At 35.8% G+C, this 25,666-nt stretch overlaps 3 protein-coding genes, 1 long non-coding RNA gene and 1 pseudogene across 6 annotated transcripts in view; 2 read left to right on the top strand and 3 right to left on the bottom strand.

Moving 5' to 3' along the window:
- The window catches only part of LOC6031344, a 98,317-nt gene that overhangs the window by 55,837 nt on the left and 16,814 nt on the right, over positions 1-25,666 (bottom strand). The window lies entirely within an intron of this gene.
- Positions 506-1,390, top strand: LOC6031346. Its single transcript, XM_001842107.2, has one exon. The coding sequence runs from the start codon at positions 555-557 to the stop codon at positions 1,308-1,310; it is 756 nt and encodes a 251-aa protein (XP_001842159.2). The 5' UTR covers positions 506-554; the 3' UTR covers positions 1,311-1,390.
- Positions 4,909-8,257, bottom strand: LOC119768097. The gene is made up of 2 exons (XR_005277911.1): positions 8,030-8,257; positions 4,909-5,669 (listed from the first exon to the last, which is right to left on the bottom strand). It is a non-coding gene; the product is annotated as an uncharacterized LOC119768097 (long non-coding RNA).
- On the bottom strand, positions 12,790-13,960 carry LOC6031348 (annotated as a pseudogene). The gene is made up of 2 exons (XR_005277910.1): positions 13,833-13,960; positions 12,790-13,771 (listed from the first exon to the last, which is right to left on the bottom strand). The product of XR_005277910.1 is annotated as an uncharacterized LOC6031348 (transcript).
- Positions 20,392-21,410, top strand: LOC6031349. The gene is made up of 2 exons (XM_001842110.2): positions 20,392-20,631; positions 20,698-21,410. Exons 1-2 carry the CDS (start codon positions 20,587-20,589, stop codon positions 21,307-21,309), a joined length of 657 nt encoding a protein of 218 aa, XP_001842162.2. The 5' UTR covers positions 20,392-20,586; the 3' UTR covers positions 21,310-21,410.

The following is a 25,666-nucleotide window of genomic DNA, read 5'->3' as shown; positions in this document are numbered from 1 at the left end:
AGAGCGAATAATTTGATTTTTGATTTTTTGAAGAGTTATCTTTATGATACTAACCCTCGTCAACACTTGTATTGCAATTGATAACGATGAAAGAGACAATTGATATCGCTGCATCTTGTGGGTCTGTTTTTTACTAATCGTGTTGCCTACTAGTTTCAATAGCATGCTGATATTTTTTTATGCTCGCTACCTAGCTTGTAGCAATCAAAACTAGTTAAGGTTACTGCCATTATTACATTATTTTAAAACCTAGAATAACGCTTATTAACATTTTTATCAATACATAAACTTTAAAGAACATTTGCAGCGGCCTATTAAAATATAAAAATCAATCAAGAATAACTGTTACACAAATTCCTATGATTCATGCTTGAATCTACGCAGATATTTCATTATCTTGACATCTATCGTTGCAATTCGTGCCAAAACTGTGTCAACGGAGATAGGATCCGGAAGACAAAAGATGCATCTCAATATCAGTTGCATATAAAATCAGAAGTGCAAATCAGCTTCTTCAGTATCAATCTTACAATCGATTGCAAAGTTCATCAAAGATGTTCCCGAGAGCAATCTTCATCTGTCTGGCGGCCCTCGCTGCCACCACAGTTTACGGCCAACGTGAAGCCTCACTTGCAGTGATCGAAACGATGAAGTCCCTCCAGCCGCTGTACAAAGACCTGCAGGATCACGTGGTCAACCAGCTGACCGGCGTCAAACTGAAGGGTTCCGAGCTGATCTCCCTGCTGCACGAGGACGTCGTCGACACGAAGGAAAAGTTCGTCCTGGCCGCAGTCAACGAGGAGGGTCAGGTTCTGGACATTATCTCCGCCCAACCGGAAACCGTAAATCCAGCCTGTCTGGCGTTTGTCCGATCGAGTGCCGATTTGAACGTGAATTTGGCGGGTATTTCGTACACCAACTGTATCAAACAGGTCGACGAGTCGTTCAACGAGACGCTGTACAGCTTCTACGGGTCACTTCAGGACGGGGAGTCGCTGCTGACGGTGGCCAGGCTGTTTGACATGTTTGAGGGGGAGAACATTTTCCACGATCCGGAAAGTTTGATCGAGAAGCTGAAAGCTAGGCGAGAAGAGCTGTCGCGCGATCCGGTTGATTTTGACGATGAACTGGCTGAACACGTGGAGGGATTTGGGGAGGACTTGGAGGCACTGAAGGAACGATACGAAGAGTGTCTGGACGAGGGGGTCGGCTTGTTGAACATGGCTTTGAACATGGTACGCACTCAGATTGTGCAGATTTGTCTGGGGCAGCTGGAACCTACAGCGGAGGAGCCAAACGAGGATGAATAGATGTTAAATGTTTGAAGTATTGTTATTTTTATCATGAGTAGAATAAAATTAGCTGTTTATCTCCATAAAGGGCATAAAAAGTGAATTTTTCATAATTTATTAAAAATTGTTGCAGACGTGGGTTATCGTGGGAAACTCTAAAGGCGGGTTCACAAGTATGTGGTAACACATTTTCAACTTATTATCTTCTTTACAGTCAAGACCCGAAGAAAGTTGCGTAAGAATCAGTAAACCACCCGTCACAATGATGCTAAAACTAGCTTTGTTTCAGGGGTTTTTTTTTTGATAATTTAAATAGAAATTTGTAAATCAATAAAATTATTAAAAAAATATTTCTCACACATACAAAAAAAATACCGAATGTTACACCATTTATGATGTAACACTTTTGCACGTCATTAAACATTAAAATTCAAATACAATTTGATGTAAATTTGCAACATATTATTTATACAAATTATACAATATCCTGTTTTTTGATTGCCAGATAAATCTGGGAATTCCATATTTTTTCAAGTGACAGCCCGAATAAAGATTTACCCTTCTCTGTGCCAGATATTGATAGATTTTGCCAGATTTTTCACTTTATGCCCATTTTGAACATTTTTTTTTATTAAAATGAACGAGTTAATATGAAAATAAAAAAAAAATGTGTTTCTCAAATTCGAACATGCAAATTCATCATTTTTGAGGCTATTGAATCAGTTAAACCGTCTGAATTACAATTTTAACTTTTAAATTAACTCACACCTCCACTTCCTTTTACCATCAGAATGGTTAATTTCGTGTCCCAGATTTTTGCAGATTTTTTATCGTTACTTCGCCAGATTTTATAAATTTTGACCTGGTAACCCTGCTTTCGAGAAAGGATTTCTGTATCATGTGTTCAGAAAAACTGTTTAAATTATTTTTGAAATCTGTTAAAGAATGACATTGAGTTAACCGGGATGAAACTTTCTAGGTGTACAATTAATTTTATCGCCATTCAAAACAACCAATGGATGTTGATTGTGCTCATTATTTTAAATTTTATTTATTAATAATATATTATCGATAAAAAAACAGGTTTGCACTGTTTTCGACCAAAGCCAACCACAACCTAGTCCTAGTCCTAGTGCTCATGCGTTTATTTTTAATCCACTTGAAGTTTTAAGCTGAGTCAGCATTATTAACGCTGATCAACAGTCACTTGAAATGAGGCTTACACAGATTGTGAAAAAATCACCATTCCGTCTGAAATAAAGTAATAATAATGTACACATCTGATTTTCAAAATGAGATTGTCAGAATTCCAAGCCTTATTTTTAAACTTAACTAAAAGTTGCTGGGCTGCTGGGCCAAAAAATAACATACTTCCCCGTACATCCCTAGACCACCAACATGGTTGACGAATAGTGACGAAAGCAATAAGGGTCAGAGGAACGTTAAAGTGAATAAGGATAAAATTTATATTTTATTTGCTATTAGATGGTGCCAATATGATCATAAAATATTCAACAAAAATTATCACAAAACATTTTTTTAAATAAGTGTAACCGCACAATAACAATAAAAGTGTAATATTTCAATAACCACTAGTCGATGCATAACGTTCATGAAAATGGGAACCGCGAACAAAGTGTTCAAATCTTTATTTTTTGATATTTGGCACCGTGAAAGAAGGGCTCTTTCCCGACATATTGCGGGGTATACCGAAATATTTCGTCGGGGGGTCTAGAGCAACTCTTTTGCCTTCCTCACTGAGGTAAGGCTATAATCCTGCTCGAAAAATGAACTTTTGAAAAACAGCTCGTAGACCTATATTCATGTATACCTATCGACTCAGAATCGAAAACTGAACAAATGTCTGTGTGTGTGTGTGTATGTGTGTGCGTATTCTCCTGGGTGCTCAAAATTCTTGCCAAGTTTTCTCGGCACTGGCTGATCCGATTTGAGTCAAATTAGTTGCATTCGATCCGGTTTGGTGCCCCATACTGCACTATTGAATTGTTTGAAGATCCGATAAGTAGTTCAAAAGTTACGTATAAAAAAGTGTCAGAGTTGCGAATCGGATCTCACAAAAATGCATGTAAACTATGTCCAGACCCATCACCCGACCTATCGTTGGTTAGGTTATCAAAAGACCTTTCCAACGAGTCCAAAATATTGAAGTTCTGGCAACCCTGTCTCAAGTTATGACCACTTAAGTGATATTTATGTACCTTTTTGATGCCGGATCTCACATAAATGTATGTAAACTATGTCCGAATTCATCATTCAACCCATCGTTGCATAGGTAATCAAAAGACCTTTCCAATGAGTTCAAAACATTGAAGATCTGGCAACCCTGTCTCAAGTTATGACCACTTAAGTGATATTTATGTACTTTTTTTGATGCCGGATCTCAATTAAATGTATGTAAACTATGTCCAGATCCATCTTCCGACCGATCGTTGGTTAGGTAATCAAAAGACTTTTCTAATGAGTCCAATACATTGAAGATCTGGCAACCCTGTCTCAAGTTATGACCACTTAAGTGATATTTGTGTACTTTTTTTTATGCCGGATCTCACCCAAATGTATGTAAACTATGTCCGGATCCATAATCCAACCCATCGTTAGATAGGTAATCGAAAGACCTTTGCAATGAGTCCAATACATTGAAGATCTGGCAACCCTGTCTCAAGTTATGACCACTTAAGTGATATTTATGTACTTTTTTTGATGCTGGATCTCACTTAAATGCATGTAAACTATGTCCGGATCCTTCTTCCGACCGATCGTTGGTTAGGTAATCAAAAGACTTTCCTAATGAGTCCAAAACATTGAAGATCTGACAACGCTCAATCTCAAGTTATGACCGCTTAAGTGACATTTGTGTATTTCTGGAGTTTTTTTGAAAAGGTCCTATAAACCAAATTTTCAATTTTTGTTTTTGGGTGTTTTTATAACCGCCTTGAGTCAAGGGTATTCAAAAACACCCAAAAAGCAAAAAATGAAAATTTGGTTTAGAGGACCTTTTCAAAAAAAAAAAAAAAAAAACTCCAGATATCTTTATTGAGAAACAAGCCTTACCTGACAAACTTCGTTCTGCCTTTTTTCGTTTGTTGACGTTTTTGACTTTTTTGCTTATTCAGCCTCCTGTGATCAAAACTTGATTTTAATTTTTCCCATATAATCAGCAAATTTTCCGGAATCGGTTCCAGAGTGGCCAAAGTTGTAACTTTTTGGCGTAAAAACCTTCCTTGGACTCACGAACTTACCATACGAACCCAACGCAACAAAGATCACCTCGATCGGACGTTCCGTGTTGAATTGATTCGCGTTCGAACAAAACCGTCGTAATTTTATATATATATATATATATAAGTTATGTACGGGGTTCCCGGGAAGCGGGCCATGTTGGCTGCTTCCCGGCCCGTGGGGAGGTTCGGATAATTAACTTCAGCACTGCACTGGTTGAAGGATGAAACTAGACTGACTGATTTATTATTTCAGAAAGAATGCTTCGTATGACAAGTCTGCAAGTGTTGGTGCAATACGGCTAGGGGAGCCAGGCCGTAACTACCCCATCGTTAGACTCGAATCGTCTCGATTCGACTTTAAAAAACTGTTTTAGTTTTTTTTTTTTCTGAGTTCCACTGATGTGCTCGAGTTGCTGCGGAGTTCGTCCAAGGGCGGATGCCTGACGTATCGAGGACATCACATTCCCAATGACTGTTCCAGGCTAGACGGAGTCCTGACGTGTCGAGGGCCTCACAAATCTAGTTGTCTGGAGCCCCGGGATGGCAACAGGAAGGATTCCTGACGTATCAAGGATATCACATTCCTAGCATTTGGTTGATGCGGCTCAGGCTCATAAGAATTATGAGAATTTTCTGGTTTGATTTAAACGATTTCTTGCTAACTTGTCCTACCAAACTTAATTCTAACAGCGATATTCGGTGTACAGTTTCTTAGTAGCATCCATCAGAATTTTTGCAGGCTAAGGCTTTTGGAAGGGACAAAAGCACTTGGGTTGAGGTTGAGCTATGTCTGCTCTCTCCTCAATCACGGCATAAAACCCTTTTTTTTTGTTCTTTTCGTTAACGCCACAATGATTACGAATTTTACAATTACAACTCATTCTTCATATCCATTACTACCTCTCCAACGCTGGTTAGGTTCATTGGGGAGAAATTAGCCTGGTTGTTTTGCACGTCTGCTGCTTTCCCTAGACGTGGTTACCAAGCGGGTGTTGAGTGAATATGGTGGAAGTCTAAAAGTAAAAAGCGTTAGAAATATCAAATAAAAGAAGGAATGAAGATGCATTGATTTTTTTTTTCGATGCTTTTTGCCTGCCAGTCCTCGGTTTCGGCTCGTGATTATCATCCTGATTCTCTATGGATCAAAAAGTATTGGTTAATATTCGATGTTTATAGTGAAAGTAAAAGACAGATAACAGTAGAGATAGACAACTTACAACAAGTACACAAAATGTTACACAGAAAATGCCAATACAACGACTCCTCCATCGTCAAACAAAGGTGCATTTTCTCTTTCAGCGTTATGGTAGTCATGATGCTGTTTTTGTGTATTTGATACTTATTGTAAAAGTAAAAGGCGGATGAAAGTAAAGTAAATAGCTTACATTTAGTAAATAAAATGTTTAACAAAAATGCCAATGAAAATCTTCAAATTGGGGCTCCAATTGAGCAACACGACCATATGATAATATTGTGCGAATCGACCTCGGATAATTTGATGAAAACAGAATTAATTTCAGGAAAAAAAAATACATCATGCTTTGTAACAATTGCCCGTCCATTTTTTTTTTTTTTTTTTTTTGGTTAGGGAATTTTAAAAGTAATGTGAAAACACAATGGTGAAAAATTGTCAAGCTAGTTCGTAATTTCAAATTACAAATTTCCAAGTTAGTAATACTGAATTACAAACATGAAAAAAAAATATATTTATATTGAATGTAATCTAAGATTACGTAATCCTCGATTACAATTCACTTGTACCCTTTGTATTTCCATGTAATAATGGATTACAATAAAATTACACAACGTCTCAATTTTTAAAGTTTTTTAAAAAATTTTAATTTTTAATTTTTAATTTTTAATTTTTAATTTTTAATTTTTAATTTTTAATTTTTAATTTTTAATTTTTAATTTTTAATTTTTAATTTTTAATTTTTAATTTTTAATTTTTAATTTTTAATTTTAATTTTTAATTTTTAATTTTTAATTTTTAATTTTTAATTTTTAATTTTTAATTTTTAATTTTTAATTTTTAATTTTTAATTTTTAATTTTTAATTTTTAATTTTTAATTTTTAATTTTTAATTTTTAATTTTAATTTTTAATTTTTAATTTTTAATTTTTAATTTTTAATTTTTAATTTTTAATTTTTAATTTTTAATTTTTAATTTTTAATTTTTAATTTTTAATTTTTAATTTTTAATTTTTAATTTTTAATTTTTAATTTTTAATTTTTAATTTTTAATTTTTAATTTTTAATTTTTAATTTTTAATTTTTAATTTTTAATTTTTAATTTTTAATTTTTAATTTTTAATTTTTAATTTTTAATTTTAATTTTTAATTTTTAATTTTTAATTTTTAATTTTTAATTTTTAATTTTTAATTTTTAATTTTTAATTTTTAATTTTTAATTTTTAATTTTTAATTTTTAATTTTTAATTTTTAATTTTTAATTTTTAATTTTTAATTTTTAATTTTTAATTTTTAATTTTTAATTTTTAATTTTTAATTTTTAATTTTTAATTTTTAATTTTTAATTTTTAATTTTTAATTTTTAATTTTTAATTTTTAATTTTTAATTTTTAATTTTTAATTTTTAATTTTTAATTTTTAATTTTTAATTTTTAATTTTTAATTTTTAATTTTTAATTTTTAATTTTTAATTTTTAATTTTTAATTTTTAATTTTTAATTTTTAATTTTTAATTTTTAATTTTTAATTTTTAATTTTTAATTTTTAATTTTTAATTTTTAATTTTTAATTTTTAATTTTTAATTTTTATTTTTTTTAATTTTTAATTTTTAATTTTTAATTTTTAATTTTTAATTTTTAATTTTTAATTTTTAATTTTTAATTTTTAATTTTTAATTTTTAATTTTTAATTTTTAATTTTTAATTTTTAATTTTTAATTTTTAATTTTTAATTTTTAATTTTTAATTTTTAATTTTTAATTTTTAATTTTTAATTTTTAATTTTTAATTTTTAATTTTTAATTTTTAATTTTTAATTTTTAATTTTTAATTTTTAATTTTTATAGAACTCTTTTGGTTTTGGATATTTCGTTGCAATCGCGTCAGCGCGACGACCATGTCAAAGCATTTTCTGCTGACCATCGTATCGTTCAAATATCGTCTTCTTTCCTACGCGGTGACGACCGTTTCAAAGCATTTTCTGCTGACCATCGTATCATCCACATATCGTCTTCGTTCATACGCGGGGGGTTTTTTTCTTCACTTAAATTTACGGCAAAATCTAATTTTGCCCTATACTAAAACCTTATAGCCTGTGTCGACTACGATTTCGCAATATCGACACAGGAAATTGCTGGTTAACCAGACTTTTGTCCTAAATTTATTGCAAAATCTAATTTTGCCCTATGCTAAACACTTATAGCCTGTGTCGACTACGATTTCGCAATATCGACACAGGAAATTGCTGGTGAACCAGACTTTTTGCCCTAAATTTATTGTACTAAAACTTAATAATTACTTACCTTAAGCCTCGGTAATCCACCGAGACGACCGACTGCGCCAGTTATGTACGGGGTTCCCGGGAAGCGGGCCATGTTGGCTGCTTCCCGGCCCGTGGGGAGGTTCGGATAATTGACTTCAGCACTGCACTGGTTGAAGGATGAAACTAGACTGACTGATTTATTATTTCAGAAAGAATGCTTCGTATGACAAGTCTGCAAGTGTTGGTGCAATACGGCTAGGGGAGCCAGGCCGTATATATATATATATATATATATATATATATATATATATATATATATATATATATATATATATATATATATATATATATATACAGCAATTCCATTTGAAAGAGCCTAAACCAAAAAAGTTCTCGATCGGGCTCAAAATTTTTCTGGGGTTCCTTGGCCAAAATAATTAGACCCGTATTTTTGTTTGGCCATTAGGGTGGCCTACATCGTGCTAGGGTGGTTCAAAAATGGCAATTTTCGTCATTTTTCGCAAAACCACTTTTTCTAAAAATCATATCTCGCGCCATTTCATCCGATTTTAGCTGTCTTAGACGCAAAGAAAGGTGATGAGTTTGGCTATTTGGGAAAAATAGTAAAGTTCCAAAATCTAGCTTAACTATTGAAAAGTCGTATGAAAACTTAAAATGGCGTTTTGACCGTGTCTGGACCAAAGAGCCTATGTCTGAAAATATTTTATCGGATTCCTCGGAAAATTTCACAAAACATATCAAAAAATTGGCGATGTCGAACCGTACGTTTGGAGATACGATTTTTGAAAATAAAAACTGCGATTTTCGACGCGCCACGCGCAAAAACGGAAAATGACGAAATCGGCAAAAATCAACTTTTTCACTAAAACTGCGATAACTAAAATTTCAGCGATGACCTATACATGTCTGGATACCAAAATTTTCGTAATTGAGAGACGCAACTTTTGGTACCATAACATCTATAGGTCATCGCTGAAATTTTAAAGTTATCGCAGTTTTAGTGGAAAAAGTTGATTTTTTGCCGATTTCGTCATTTTCCCGTTTTTGCGCGTGGCGCGTCGAAAAGCTCAGTTTTTATTTTCAAAAAATCATATCTCGGAAACGTACGGTTCGACATCGCCAATTTTTTGATATGTTATGTGAAATTTTCCGAGGAATCCGATAAAAATATTTTCTGACATAGGCTCTTTGGTCCAGACACGGTCAAAACGCCATTTTAAGTTTTCATACGACTTTTCAATAGTTAAGCTAGATTTTTGGAACTTTACTATTTTTCCCAAATAGCCAAACTCATCACCTTTCTTTGCGTCTAAGACAGCTAAAATCGGATGAAATGGCGCGGAGATATGATTTTAGAAAAAGTGGTTTTGCGAAAAATGACGAAAATTGCCATTTTTGAACCACCCTAGCGCGATGTAGGCCACCCTAATGGCCAAACAAAAATACGGGTCTAATTATTTTGGCCAAGGAACCCCAGAAAATTTTGAGCCCGATCGGAGAACTTTTTTGGTTTAGGCTCTTTCAAATGGAATATATATATATATATATATATATATATATATATATATATATATATATATATATATATATATATCTTTGAAATTACTCCAAAATCCAAGCTGGAAACCCCGATACGACCGAAAATTATTCTTTTCTTTGTACAATTTGTCATGAAAATACAGCAATACATTGGCCGGATACTAATTTGAGCATCAAACAATGCAAAACATGGTTTATTTAATAAATAAGCTGTTTATTACCCATCAGGTTCCGAAAATTATTTTTTTGTAATTCCGTCGTGAAACTATTTACTTTTCCTGTCATTCTTGAACGACAAAATAGCCTACTTTTCTGTACCAAAAATAACAGAATCGAATAGCAACACTTTTCAAAATAAATGCTGAAAAGTTCTACTTTTCAGCACTCAAATGGGTGCTGAAAAGTTGAACTTTTCAGCACTTGTTTTGAAAAGTAACACTTTTCAACATTTTTTTGATTTAAACGATTTATTGACAAAATACATGAATATTTGACATAAAATTTCACTCAGTGTGTGTTTTTTGGAATTGCAAAAAATGTTGTATGGAACTCGTTGCAAAACTTGATTTTTTCAGCACTCTTCGTATTTATCCAACTCGGTGAACCTCGTTGGATAAATGTACGACTCGTGCTGAAAAAATCCTCTTTTTGCATCTTGTTGCATAAACTACTATTTCAATCCTCTGCCACATCATACTATTTTAAAACATTTTAAAACATTTTAGAATCAATCACATTGTAGAAAACAGTTTTCTGAACAAGTTCCATACACAAGTATCAGTTTTGGTTCAATATAAGCAGAGATATGCCCAATTTCCTGAAATAAATAGTGCCTTTCTCAAAAATTTCTTGATTTAAGTACCTTTCACATGATGGGTACTGCCTACTAAGATATTTTTTATGATGATAATATTTTATTGAAACATAAAAATTGCAACAAACAACGAAATTCATGAAAATTATTCTATAGCATTCATTACAAAACTCAGCAGGCAGTGCTTAATATTTTGGTATACCCCGCAAAATGTCGGGAAAGAGCCCTTCTTTGACGGTGCCAAATACCAGACATACCGAATTTTTTATCATTAGCTTGTTCTAAAAAATACACCGTGGCTTATATTCGACAAAAATAGTAGGAAATGGTGACAGATTTTGTGTCAAAAAATGATTAATTTTACACAAAAAAATGAAGAATTTTCATCAGTTTTTGATGAATATTCATGAGGTTCACATTTTTACACATTTTTTATGTTACTCAAAAAAAAAGGTATTATTCAACCTACCAAATTTTCAACATTAAAAAATTCAACTTTTTTTCTTTTTAGTTTAACTCCGGAATTGGAAAAAACTGTTTTGGAGTTGTTTAAGTGTTTTTTGATTCATATTTTAAATCAAAAGTTATACAAAAAAATAAAACAATAAGTCAGAGAAAATCCATTTTTTTTTAATTTTTGATGAAAATAATGTTTGAGACCCGTTTTGAGCATGCTGCTGCTTTGTTTTAGAAGCTCAACAAATTGCCTGCCCAGACCATTCATGCATAAAAAATGCGTTTTATCAGTTCAGATTCTAGCTAAGTCCGAACGCAACTACTCATCATAATTAGGTTAAATGATAATATGCTCTCTAGACAGTACTTCAGGTCGGGTAAAAACCTGATGGTATCATTTTCGCTACAATGCGTAGTATAAAATCGCCGTTAATTTTTCGATTGATCCACAGTCACACGTGAACAAGCCAAGGTTCACTTGGGGTATTTTTCGCAATGAAAACAATTATAGTTTTGTTTATTGTGCTAGGGGTAAGTAAATTTTACTTTCGATGAATTAACTTTATTCAATTTAATGTGTCAACACATTTCCAAAGGTAGCAGCTGCAGCAAGAGATGAATCCCTCAAAGTGGTCACCAGCTTGAGGGCCCTTCAGCCCGCCTATCGGGACTTGAACGTATTTGTGGTGGATGCAGTCGCCAACAGCAAACGAAGCGTTTCGGATATCATCTTTGAGTTCCACACACAGGTCGCAGATTCCAAGGAACAGTACCTTCGCTCGGCTATCCAGAATGAGACCAAAATTTTGCAAAAAATCGGCAGCTCGAGCATGTCCGACGAATCGTGTTTGAGTTTGTTGCGTACTAAAGTTAACTTGGACGTATTGCTTGCTGGAATCAAGTTCAGTACCTGCATAGTGGAGATCGATGACCAACTGAACGAACAAATTGCTAAGGTTTACGGCGAACTGGATGGAAGCAGTGGTTCTCCGACGAAAAACAGCATCTATCAGGCCTTTCGAGGGTTGAACATTTTTCAAGACCCACAAGCAATCGACATAAAACTCCAAGAGAAATTGGAGGAGTTGAAGAAATTGCCAACAGAGTTGACTGATACTTTTCAGGGATATGTGAAGGATTTCCGGAGCCAATTGGTGCCGATCGTTGCGAAGTATAAGGGATGTTTAAAAGCCAATGATGATTTACTTTCTGAAGCATTTGGAATAACTTCAAAACAACTGAGTGTTCTTTGTGAAGGAAAATAAGGATTTTAATCGAAAACCTGTTAAGTTTAAGTCAGAGGATATGATATGAAAAATAAATTTCAAGAAAAATCCTGGCAATAAATTAATCTAATTTGTGAAACATATTTTCCAAGTGCTTATCATGAAAACGTTTGAAAAAGTGGGCTAGTTTTGGCTTGTTTTCATTTAGGTTGTTTCAGAACTATCTTTCAGAAATATTTTTGGAATTATATTCAACTTCTAGAAAATTGTTGAACACAACAATTTAGTTGTATATAAGACGCCAACCAACCATTCATCTCTAAGCAATTTACGAGCAAGTTTTAGCAAACCTTCTAAAAACCGTTTTACAAAAAAAAAGAAAAAGAAAAACTGTTTTTACTGGTTTGCAGTCGTTCTACGCACAAATGTCCAATGCTATTTTTGGACGATTCTGACTTTTTATCACTTTCAAGTTTAGCTTAATGTATACTTTCAGAAAACACATAATATCTAGTACTTTGTACAGAAACTCTTTTAAAAACAACACCAAGTCTACGCATAAGTGTCCCTCCAAGTATTTTCTTTAACGGAAGCATTATGTCTTGTTGTCTTGTAATTTTTTGTTGGATTGTGTTGGATATTGATGTGCAATTTCGTCGCTTGTGTGCTTTCTTGTGATACGTCTGCTGTAAAAAGATAAGGTGTATCACAAGATAGTTCACAAGCGACGATATACTGTCTAAATCATTTGTTATTTTTTTTTTATTTTGAAAGATTGTTGGCACGTAAATAAATTAATTTTAAAGGAACTTATAATTGAGCTGCATGTTAGTTCCATCGGAAGTCACTGTCTGGTTGCACGGCTGGAGGTCCATTGGGAAGAAAGTTGATGTAAGCTGGAGGTTCGACAGTGGGCCCATCCGTTTGAGCCGCCGTCAGCTCCGGTGTGGATGGAGGTGTGGTCTCGGGCACTTGAGTCGTTGTCAACTCCGGAGTGGTCAGTTCCGGTGTTTCTGGGTCAACCGTGGTCGGCCCCACGGTGGTTACATCCGGGATCAGCGCACCCTGACAAATCTGCTGCAGCTGAACCAGCACAGTATTGACGGCCGTTTGCAGCAGCTGGTCATTGGCGTTCAAACACTGACCGTAGGCTGCCCGAACCAGATCCAACCGACCGCGAAAACCGTCAACAAGCTGAGATAGTTCGGCAACCAATCCCGTAGGAGATTGCTGCAGCTGAGCCAGCTTGGCTTGCAACAGTTCGGTGATGACCTGCGGGTTCATGAAGATGTTCTGACCGCGGAACACATCGTAGATGCTGATGTTCACGAAAGAAGTTTCGTTCAATTCCAGCTCGCGGTAAATCTGGGAGATTTCCGTATTGAGGCGACCGTCGACGGCCGTGATGCAGTTGCTGAACGAAACTCCCGCCAGATTGATGTTGACTTCGATGCTGCTGCGCAAAAGGTTGAGGCAGCTCGCGTCGAGATTCTGGTTTTGACCGTTGATTTGGTACAAGGTGCTAGCTTCTTTCCAATAGCTGATCTGAGGAAGCTTTCCTTGACGAGGAAATTTGCTCGTGAAATGCAAAAATCACATCAGAACTGTTGATTTTGGCATTTGACACTACCGCAACGACAAAATTTTGTAAATCTCGATACGCGGGTTGAACTTGTCGTAAGCTGCTGATGACGTTGAGCGAATCTTCCCGTTGAGCTGCGGTTAGCTGTAACAGGTTCAAACCATTAGAACATTTAAACTCTTCAGCACTGAAGACGATCACTTACACCCAAGAATGCGCAAAACGCCAGTATCACTTTCATTGTCACTGCTTCCACTTCCGAGCCGAGCCAAATCTCGTCTGAATGAAACTAGCTGAAGTTGCTCCGGACTGTGTCCCTAAGGAATTGTGACAAGTCCAATTGATTGATTTAGTATTTATACCATCTAAGCTTATGTGCATTTTAGAGCTTTCGTCAACATTTCTAAGCACTTTCGAACCGTTATCTTCTAATTTATTGATGATGAGCAACCAATCATTTTACTCGGAAGGCCCTCAGTATGTACCAAGTTTTAAGTGTTTGCTTAATGATTGGAACTTGTAACGCCGTATGTTTTACCAAATTTGCTCAATTTTAGCAAACCTGCACCGGTGTTGCATGCGGGGACATGAGTGCGAAATTGCGACAACAATGTAGTAGGGGGAGAGGGGGTAATATGCACCCCCTAAGGGAAAACTGTGATTTCTCAACCATTACAGTATAACTTTGGAAGAATTTTGTTCGATGTTCTAAAACAACTATTATTCTTCGTCATCCATGTGAAAAAAGTCTTAAAAAACCACAAAATTGTTCGAAAATATCAAATTTCTAAAAACATTTTTGATACATTTCAAACAACCATGCGGGGCAATATGCACCGCAACATTGGGGCAAAATGCACTACAACAAAGGGGCAAAATGCACCACAACATGGGGCAAAATGCACCGGGTAAAAGCAGTTTTCACTAGTCACCACTAGATGACACCGCTGTTTTTACAAAGGAGCTTCACAGCGGTGCATTTTGCCCCGACCACGCTTTTTGCAGAAAATTTAATTAAAAATGCATTTTTTGATGTTTTTGGACTCATTTATCTACAGAATAATGAAGATTATGGCTAAAACTATATACCTCAACACTTACAATATCAATAAATGCTTTTTATATTGTCCAAAAATCATAATGAAAGTTCCATGAAAATTAGATGAAAACACAACATTTTAAAGTTTTGCTAATAACTTGAGCTGTTTCTATACTGCGATCCTCAAATTTTTCCAGCATGGTTTAGCAATGTTAAGCTTCAAATTTCTATGATTTTTTCTCCGGAAAATTTTTCTAAATACCGAGAAAAGTAGGGGGTGCATTTTGCCCCGGGGGTGCATATTACCCCCTCTCCCCCTATCTGTCTGCTTATTAACGGAAAACCTTATTATGTGGCCCTCTTAAACCTTGCGGTTTCGTCAACGGATCCACAGGCGTGTATCGTTCTTTTTGCGACAAGATTCCGCCTCCCGGATCTCCTAAGTGTGAAGGTATGGCACGGGGAGAGGGCACCGAATACCTATATTAACACTTAGAATTTTTGCGTCTGCCTCGGGATTCGAACCGGCGACCTCTGGATTGTGAGCCCAGTGCGCGGTCCGATTGATCCACACAGGCCGACAGATAACTGCTTATTAAAGTCAATTTAATAGAAGTCCATCCAAGAAAGTCTATTATAAAGCGAGTATTCAATATTGACCTAATTTAGATATTTTTAAAGTTTTTATTGCCAATATAAATCTCAAGAGATGGAAAAGAAATTCTTTTCTAAAAAAACGCAATACATATATCATTTTTGCCATGTTGAAAACGGGAATCGACCTTGGTCGTCTAAAAAGTGCGTATAAATACATGCAAACAGCAAAAGCATATGACATAGGTCGCTTATTATTGTTGACCGAAGGAGGTATTAGACTGTGGCAAACAAACAAACAAACTCGCCCTTTTTGTGTGTTGATTGCCAAACTCGCAAACTTGTTTGCGGCAAAATCGCAATAAAAAAAAAACAGTCAAACTGCTAAATTCAAAAATTTTGTTTGTTTGTCTTAGTCTAATACGTCCTTGAGTGAATGTTAAGATTTGTAGAATACTTTTTCATAACAACCTATGTGCTATAATTTTGCAGATAGGAACTTTTGGAAAATTTGACTAGATATTGTGTATTACTCATATTTGTGATGTAAACAATCTATTTCTATCTTGTTATCAATCAATTTCGTCGATCAATTCTATAATTAAGTGCTCGTCGTTGGCACCACATCCCCACACCGCAGACTGATTGATCGCCAACCAAAATTCAAGACCATGACGACGGTGACCAACGCACAACATCGCTCAACCCGTCAACTCGTTGCTGCGGGAGGATTAAATTATTTGCCCAGACTACGGCGAGGTGGTTTGAAGTGGCTCGCGAAGGCGAACTTTATCGAACTACCCATCAGAGTACTCGCAATATTTCGATTACAATTCCAGGAACCAGCGACCAGGTATTGCTCTGTGGATTGCGTTCAAAACTTTGTTCATTCAATTCTCGCGCGTGGAAGTCCCACGTGTGCGTAACTTTGGCTTCGTTTACACGATGAACTCATACGACAATTTTACAACATTGTGGTTGTTCTCTTTTTCCTCTTCAGGGTGGTATAGAACGAGAGGGGAGATCCAGTAACTGTTCATATTTTACCCATATCAAAACCGCTGGAAGGCACAAAAACTGACCGCCACCCCAAAACAGCAAAAAAAAGGTGATAAGCAAAGCATGAGAGATTGCCTGCCAGATAAAATGTCTCCAAACCGGCCTGTTATAAAAAAGTGTGTCCGCAAAAACAAGCTTCCTGTCCCGGTCTCGCCGTTCCATGATACGCAAATTTTAATTAAGCTCCAGAGTTTGGGTACAACCACACCGTCATACCCCCTCCCCCTTTGGGATTAGGCTGGGCCGGAACGAAAACCCCCGCATGATCATGGTGTGTAGTGAAAAAGTGTGGGTTGAAGTGAAAACGAGCAGTCCAAGCCCTCGGGGTTGGTAGATACAGTGTGGCCTCACTTTTTTTTGACAAACCACGACGATTAGCGTTTTCCATCAGTCGGGTGGCACGCGTGGTCAAACGCGCGTTGAGAGCAGTGGTATTTACGCATCAGCTCCATTCCATCGTGCGCCAAAACAAAGCCTTGCTAGATAACATCACGAAACTGTAGGTCAGGCCGAATTATTTCACCCTGGAATGAAGTGCCTTACAGCAGAGGGTGGAAGACACCGGTGATAATAAATAACTCTGGGTATAAATTAGCCCTTGAGGGATTAAAGGTTTAAATTTGATGGGAGGCTTTATTTTAAATGTTTACTCAATTGAGCCTTCATAAAACACAGAGGTATGGACTTTAAGGAAGGTTGAAAAGGACCAGCAGGAATTGATATATTAAACTTTTACATTTAAAATTCAATATCTAAAACGAAGTTGACTTTATAGCTGTCGGCCACCATTGCTAGTACCAACCACTAAGTGTCTTCCTTTTTATCTACAAGGACTTTGCCGCCCTGGGCTCCTAAGTGTACGAGAGTATGGCACGGAGCGACGGCGCCGAACACCCATATTTACACAAAGAATTTTAGAGCGCCCGCCGCGGGATTCGAACCAGCGACCTCAGGATTGTGAGTCCAGTGCGCGGTCCGATTGATCCACACGGGCGCGTCAATATCATTTTTATCAATTATCAATTCAATATCTCGTGAACTAAAAATAAAGCATAGATCATAATTGGAAAACCTATGCAGCAATTTGTCAGGAACACGAAGCTGATGCCAAAATTTCAGTTAAAATGTGCGCCTAATGTTGATGTTATGCATCAATTTTTCATTTCGCAACACACACTGAAAACAATTCAGCAGTTCCATACGAAAGTTTAAGAAAAAATAATAAAGGTGTTTTGATTTAGCTCAAAATTGGAGTGGGGTTGCCGAAAGAATTAGACCCGTATTTTTTTTTTATTTGGCCGTTAGGGTGACCTACACCACTTTAGGGTGATACGAAAATTTTCAATTTTCGTCGATTTTCGCAAAAACCAAATTTTTCATAGCATCTGCGGATTTCGACACGCCATGAGCAAAAATACGGGAGCGAAAGACCCATAGGGTTAATGTTCTCCTAATAAAATCAACAACAACAACAACGTCCAAAAAGGAGAAAATGAAAAAAAAAATACGGAAAAAACAACTATTTTCACTAAATCTGCGATAACTTCACAATTTTAGCAAATACGATCGGGAATGATGCCTTTCAGATCCTTAAGGGGCTCAAAACTGGCAAAACCCATCACGCACTAAATTTTTTTTATTACACAAGCCACAAAAAAGGGAAAAAGTAACTGCACCCAAAACTGGCAGCGCCAGTCTGAGAGAATGATGGTCTCGTGTCGAGAGAATAGTGGTACCATTCACGGACGCAGAGAACACAGCTCGAGATGGGCGATAGAACTATTCTCTCGAGGTTCATTTGCAAAAAAAAGTTCATTAGTCAAACAAAAAACCAAAAGTGTCGACAACGGGAATCGAACCAGAGACCTTTGACATACCAATCCAATGACTTAGCTGCCTCGGCCACCACATCTTGGTGACCAAGGAGAAGTCAGAAGTCGATGTATGACACTTGTTGGAGATTTATTGATTCAACTAACGAATGAACTCATTTGTTATGATGGTGTGAGTTGGTACCATTATTCTATCGATTTTGGCACTGAACCCTCAATAAATTATGAGAGAACGATTATCTCGACTCTGAATTTTGGGTGTGCACATTTCATTCCAGGAGAAGTTACAAGTCCTCAGAATTAGTAAGGGGGGAGAGAAAAAAATCAAATAATATTAGCATTGGAGCTGCAATTCTCTGAGATTTCGGTCATTCGATTTTTTTTGTATTTTTTAATCCGGCTGAAACTTTTTTGGTGCCTTCGGTATGCCTATAAAGAAGCCATTTTGCATCATTAGTTTGTCCATATAATTTTCCATACAAATTTGGCAGGTGTCCATACAAAAATGATATGTGAAAATTCAAAAATCAGTATCTTTTGAAGAAATCGATTTGGTGTCTTCGGCAAAGTTGTAGGTATGGATAAGGACTGCACTGAAAAATAATTATACAAGGTAAAAAAAATTGGTGATTTTTAACTAATTTTTAACTAACATTTCAAAAGAGCCAAACTTTCAATATTACGCCCTTTTGAAAGGTTAGTCTTGATTTAAAAAAATGAAAGTATTTTTTTCGAAAAGATCAGAAAATTTCACGAATGTTTCATATTTTAACATTGAAAATCGGACAATTAGGGGAACTATACCCTTTCTCAGCCTATTTCTATTATCGGCTTATCAGCACTTTGAACATGAATTGAAGCTTTCATAAAATGTTTTTGACTGTTCCAAAGTAATAAATAGCTCAAATAAAAGTGAGCAAGCAACTCTCCATTAATGATACATCTGAAAATGTTGACATAATAGCGGAAAACGGCAAAGTGATGAGAATTGGTCGAACGGCTTAGTGTGATTAAAATGGGTTTATTTCCCCTAGTTGCTGAGATATCGAAATTAGAAAATGGTGGGTTGTTTGGGTTAGACTTGGAAAACATCAATTTTCCTATTTTTAAATTTTTGCATGGCAATATCTCAGCAACTAAGGGTCGTACCAACAAAGTTCAAGAAGGCAAAATATAGAGAATTTTCTCAGCTTTTCAAAAATATTTTTTTTCAAAAGTGGGCACCAGTTTAAAAAAAAAATGGAAAACTACGACTATTTTCAAAAAAGTTACCTAAAAATGGCTATAACTTGAAAACGGTGCACTTTACGAAAAATACACTAAAGTATTTTTTGATTGAAAATTTTATTTTACATCGAAAATGAAATTGAAAATACAAAAAAAAAAAACGTTACTTAATCCACCGGAAGGTGGTTGCTGCCTTCCTCCTAAAAGCCTTGCAACCACACACTACGAAAGCTTTGGCTAACGCTTACTTAGTAAAGACACTATACATGTGAGTGCTGCCATCTAGGTATGATAAATTTAATGAACCATTTGAAAGCACTGCAGTGTTTGTGTGCGTGCACTGAGCGTAAAGTTCTGACAGCTATCCGCCGGAGCTTTCAAATAATGTAAATAATGACCCTTTTTAGTATCAACCAAAACAGTTTTTCGAACATATCTTTTAAAGTACTGCACCAAGCCGGATGAAATTTAAAAAAGACTTAAAGAACCTGAAGGCAAATCCAAAAACATAGATCCGGACAAAATCGGTCGAGCCAGTTCCGAGAAAAGTGAGTGAGAAAAAAAAAATTCTACGTCCATCCACACGCACAGACATTTGCTCAGAATTTGATTCTGAGTCGATATGTATACGTAAAGGTATATCTGGGAGGCTTATTTAAAAAGTTCAATTTTTGAGTGATTTTATAGCCTTGCCTCAGTGAGGTGAGGAAGGCAAAATCGAATGACCGAAATCTGAGAGAATTGCTCTAAATATAATTAGCATTGGTCCTATCGCTGCCTGCAAGGGAAGATAATAGTATGATTCGCTGGTTACTTTGATTTCTTTTTTTATTCTTTGTTTCCTGAATGATTATTTCAACGATCAATTAAAATATTTATTTGAATTTCGTTCATTCATCGAATTGTTAAAAACCCATTAAAATGTCAACCCAGATTTGAGCAGGAACTGGCCCTACATCGATAAGAAGTCAAAGCTCGCGATGAAGCGCGCTGATAAAGAAATATAAAACTGCACTACCTGTCGCCACTGGCCATCATTCATGAATGCGTCTCTAGCCGTAAACGTAGACAACAAACTGTTTTTCATTGCGCGGTAAAAAAAAGTGTTTCTTCTAGTAGAATCCGTTGATAATAACCGATAATACCGAGCCAAGACAGTGTCAGTGTGTTTTGCGCGCGCGCGTCATCAATAAATCACCCGGATCAAGATGAAACTGGTGCTGCTATCGGCGGTGATTTTGCTGGCAGGAAATGTGAGTGATTAGCCGCACACGGGATTTCAAGTGGTCGGATTAAACGGCGATTTTCACTGATTACAGGTTGCATTGGCCGAGCGCGAGGACCCACTTGAGATCTTTGCCCAGCTGAAACGTGCCACGAAGCTATTTTCCGGTGCATCGGACCTTCTGGCAAGTGGCCAACGTGAAGTGCTGCTGACCGAGGAGAGTTACGTTCAGACGGCGCTCAACGATGAGGCTGAATTGCTGAACCAACTGACCGGAAGTGACGTGCAGCGCAACGGCCCACAGTGCGTGGAGTTCATCCGGACCAACGTGAACTTGCTGATGAGTCTCGCCGGAATCGCTTACACCAACTGTCTGAACGAAGTTGACGAAGCCCTGTTCAGCAAACTTTCCGAAACGACCCAGACGCTGTCCCGTGACCAGTACGACCAACTCAATCTGTTGGCGGTGTTCCGCGGTGAGAACATCTTTGCCGATCCCGCCAAAATCCGCCAAAAGTTGGCCAACTGGCAGCAGACCCGCACCGAGCTATCCCCCGAAGTGACGACGAGCGCCCTGACGGCCGCCACCTTTGATGAACTAAAGACCGCGTTCCGCGCGTGCATGGCCACGGCCCAGTCCCGGTTGGCGGACAATTTAAACTTTACTGCCCAGCAGGTGCGGGCCATTTGCGCTAAGCAAGTTTAATCGAGGGGCGGAGTCCCACGCCAAGTGGGGGGGGATCCAATTGCAAAACGAGAGCGGGCCAAAGTTGATGAAATAAATTATTCAAAAGTGCTTACGAGTTGGCTGTCGGTGTTATTTTTGGGGATGGAAAGTTTTAGCCACCGCTGCAGCATGGGTGTGAATTGCTTTTTTGAGAAGGGGAGCTAGAATTGGGAAATTTGTTTTTTGTTTTTCATTGACGGAAATTTCGGCTGAGAGTTTGGAATGATTGTTTCTATAGATGGCTTGAACAAACAGCAATCAAAGAGCTTCATGATTAACTTCGACAATGTTGACTTGAACAATAAGTATTAGTATGGACAAAAAGCAATATTTTTAAACAAACCTAATGATTCGACAGAAAATTAAATATGCGTTCGAAAAGTTCTTTTCCATTTGTCTCATCAAATGCACCGGTTTCATACGATTTTGAAAATAATAAATATTAAAGCCACTTTATGTATGCGCAACCCCCACTTTTTAAAATTGTAGATTGTAGATTCACGGCGATTATGATGTTTATAGGACCTATTAAAAAAAAACTCAAGAGTTGTCCTGCAATCATTTAAAAAACAGTTTCAGATAAAAATAGTATTTTGGAAGAAAAATGCTGTCAGATCTTTTTATCCAAAGTTCATAGGGGTAATTTTTTTTTCAAAGTTCTTCTACAGCCCAGACTCAATTATTCGAACAGAAAAATGATGACTGTATCTATTGATTAATTTTTGAATAGATAAACTGGCTATGTTCGATAATCTTTAAGCAAGTTTGTTCCACACATTTAGGCTACAGGCTAATTCGAACGTATTCAAATTAAAAAGCACTAGTAAATAAAAAATGTAAATCTTTCCCTGTTCCTGAGGGGAACACCCGTGAAGAGTATCGGGACCGGCATTCGCAAAGCGTATTCAGTAAAAGTTTATAAAACAACTTAATGTTATCATGTTAAGGTTAATGTTAACATTCCACAGGTTGTCTTCCTAAGGTGTCTTGATAAGGTCCAGTTTGTGACGATACACTACCTTCCCTTTACTAAGCAATCGAATTCAGAAGGGAAAAGATTACCAGTTGTGTTGGTCCGAGCCGGGATTTGAACCCCGATCTACCGCTTACGAGGCGGAAGCGTTACCACTGGGCTACGTGACTCGGTCCGTACAAAAAAAGCACTGACACGTCATAATGCACTTGTCTAACTAATGTTTACATTTTGACCCCTTTTGTTCGTCGTTTTCCGAAAACGTCGCATATGGGACATTTATTCGATAAGAGGCAGTGAATCCCAACAACCATCCTAATTTTAAATAAAGTAAATATAAATCAATTCCTATGGGTAATTCTCCGCCAATTCACACAGCAGTTGCCCCGACCCCCCTTCGATTTGCGTGAAACTTTGTCCTAAGGGGTAACTTTTGTCCCTGATCACGAATCCGAGGTCCGTTTTTTGATATCTCGTGACGGAGGGGCGGTACGACCCCTTGCATTTTTGAACATGCGAAAAAAGAGGTGTTTTTCAATAATTTGCAGCCTGAAACGGTGATGAGATAGAAATTTGGAGTCAAAGGGACTTTTATGTAAAATTAAACGCCCGATTTGATAGCGTACTCAGAATTCCGAATAAACGTATTTTTCATCGAAAAAAACACTAAAAAAGTTTAAAAAATTCTCCCATTTTCCGTTACTCGACTGTAAAAATTTTTGGAGCATGTCATTTTATGGAAAATTTAATGTACTTTTCGAATCTACATTGTCCCAGAAGGGTCATTTTTTCATTTAAAACAAAATTTTTCATTTTAAAATTTCGCGTTTTTTCTAACTTTGCAGGGTTATTTTTTAGGGTGTAACAATGTTCTACAAAGTTGTAGAGCAGACAATTACAAAAATTTTGATATATAGACATAAGGGGTTTGCTTATAAACATCACGAGTTATCGCGATTTTACGAAAAAAAGTTTTGAAAAAGTTACTTTTTGCGTTTCTCTTTGTTTCGTCGTCCGTGTCTGTCGCGGGTGACCATGAATGGCCATGATCGATGACGACCAACTTTTTCAAAACTTTTTTTCGTAAAATCGCGATAACTCGTGATGTTTATAAGCAAACCCCTTATGTCTATATATCAAAATTTTTGTAATTGTCTGCTCTACAACTTTGTAGAACATTGTTACACTCTAAAAATAACCCTGCAAAGTTAGAAAAACACGAAATTTTAAAATGAAAAATTTTGTTCTAAATGAAAAATGACCCTTCTGGGACAATGTAGATTCGAAAAGTACATTAAATTTTCCATAAAATGACATGTTCCAAAAAAATTTACAGTCGAGTAACGGAAAATGGGAGAATTTTTAAAACTTTTTTAGTGTTTTTTTCGATGAAAAATACGTTTATTCGGAATTCTGAGTACGCCATCAAATCGGGCGTCTAATTTTACACAAAGTCCCTTTGACACCAAATTTCTATCTCATCACCGTTTCAGGCTGCAAATTGTTGAAAAACACCTCTTTTTTCGCATGTTCAAAAATGGAAGGGGTCGTACCGCCCCTCCGTCACGAGATATCAAAAAACGGACCTCGGTTTCGTGATCAGGGACAAAAGTTACCCCTTAGGACAAAGTTTCACGCAAATCGAAGAGGGGTCGGGGCAACTGCTGTGTGAGTTGGCGGAGAATTACCCATAAACTTATTTTCAAATTTACTTATAAATGGCCTGTATACCCTATTTTGTGCAACCAGTTTATGGAGCATTCACCCTATATGGACTGTCAAAAGTGAGGTTCACTTTTTGACAAGCTTGCCACCAGTCTGGTTTTAGTAAATGATTTTTGTATTTTTTTAGGAGAGACAAACCATCCTGCATTTTTCGTGAGTGTTTTTGTAACATTTTAGGCTATTTCCTCAAAAATTTTGAACGAAAAAAATCGTGACTTCACCTTAAAATTTAACTTTTAAACAAAAAAATTGAAAAATCCCATAGAAGTGGCGTGTATTTTTCTTTCAGTGTATTTTATTCAAAAAGCCCGTCCAATTTCCTACAAGTTTGTCTTTGACCACTTTTTGGTACGATGTAATGCGTCCATCCCGGGAATTCCCGGGACAAAAATCCCGGGAATTCCCGGGACAAAAATCCCGGGATTTTTCCAATACCGGAAATTCCCGAATCCCGGGATTTTCTATAATTTGTCCCGGGAATTCCCGAAATTGAAAAAAATATCATATTTTGGTCTGGAAATTCAGATTTGGTTGTGAAAATAGTAGAACAATAAAATGAATTAAAATTTGTATTCAGCAAATCTCAGCATTAAATTGGCATTTTAGAAAAAAAATATTATAATTTTAATTAACAGGTCCGCAAAATGCCTAGCGCTTTAATTTTTTTTTCTCTTTTATTTTATTTTTTTTTAAAGACTGGATATATTTACGTATATTTTCAATTTTAAATTAAAAAAAAACAATCTCATATCAAATTATTTATAATCAAACACCGGCATCAGGGCCGGTAATTTGTAAAATATGTTTTATATAAAACAATGAATTCAAAACTTATCTAAAATTTTACATTGACTGGTATCATTTTATTTATTGTCGTTTCTTGTTTTTTAGATATAAAATATTTTTTTAAGCTGTTTTTGTCATGTCATATAAAAATATATATTAAAGTAAAAAATATATAAAAGAATTCCAGAGTTTTTTTTGAATAGGTCCTATAAACATATAGAAGACAAAAACTTATTGGACATTTTCAAAAAAAACTCAAGAATTATGTAATTTGATTCGCAAATAAAAAAAAATCATACTGGAATTAAAAATAGTCGTTGATGTAAAATCCTAAACACAAAAAGATAAAAAAAAATAATTTCTTTTAGGCTATTTTAAAACTGTCATCTCCCGGGCAGACGGTAATAACAAAATTTATGCCATTTCAATAACAAATACTGTTAAAATAACAAAAAATGTTATGGAATCTTCTTGAAAAATCCATTTTTGCATAAGAGTTTAATAACAGTTTATGTTATCATAACAAAATTTGTTATTGGTATGATATTGGTTGAAAGCCAAAACAATATGGGAATAACATTTTTTGTTATGGAACAATAACTCTAACTGTTATTGGGATGATCGGATTAGTTGTTAAAATAACAAAAAAGAATAACAAAGATTTGTTCGAAGAATAACTAAAAATGTTATAAGTCTGTTATTACAATAACAATCCAATAACAAAAAAAAATCATAACGGCGAATAACAAAACTTGTTATAAATAACATAAATTGTTATTGGCCTAGTATTTTCAAATATCAAAAAATGTTATTCCCACGTTATTTCCGTCTGCTCGGGCTTTGTTTAGATTG

Source organism: Culex quinquefasciatus, chromosome 2 (assembly GCF_015732765.1).
Source record: "Culex quinquefasciatus strain JHB chromosome 2, VPISU_Cqui_1.0_pri_paternal, whole genome shotgun sequence".
Taxonomy (NCBI): domain Eukaryota; kingdom Metazoa; phylum Arthropoda; class Insecta; order Diptera; family Culicidae; genus Culex; species Culex quinquefasciatus.
The sequence above is the reverse complement of the archived record's forward strand: the minus strand, read 5'-3'. Positions and strand labels throughout refer to the sequence as shown.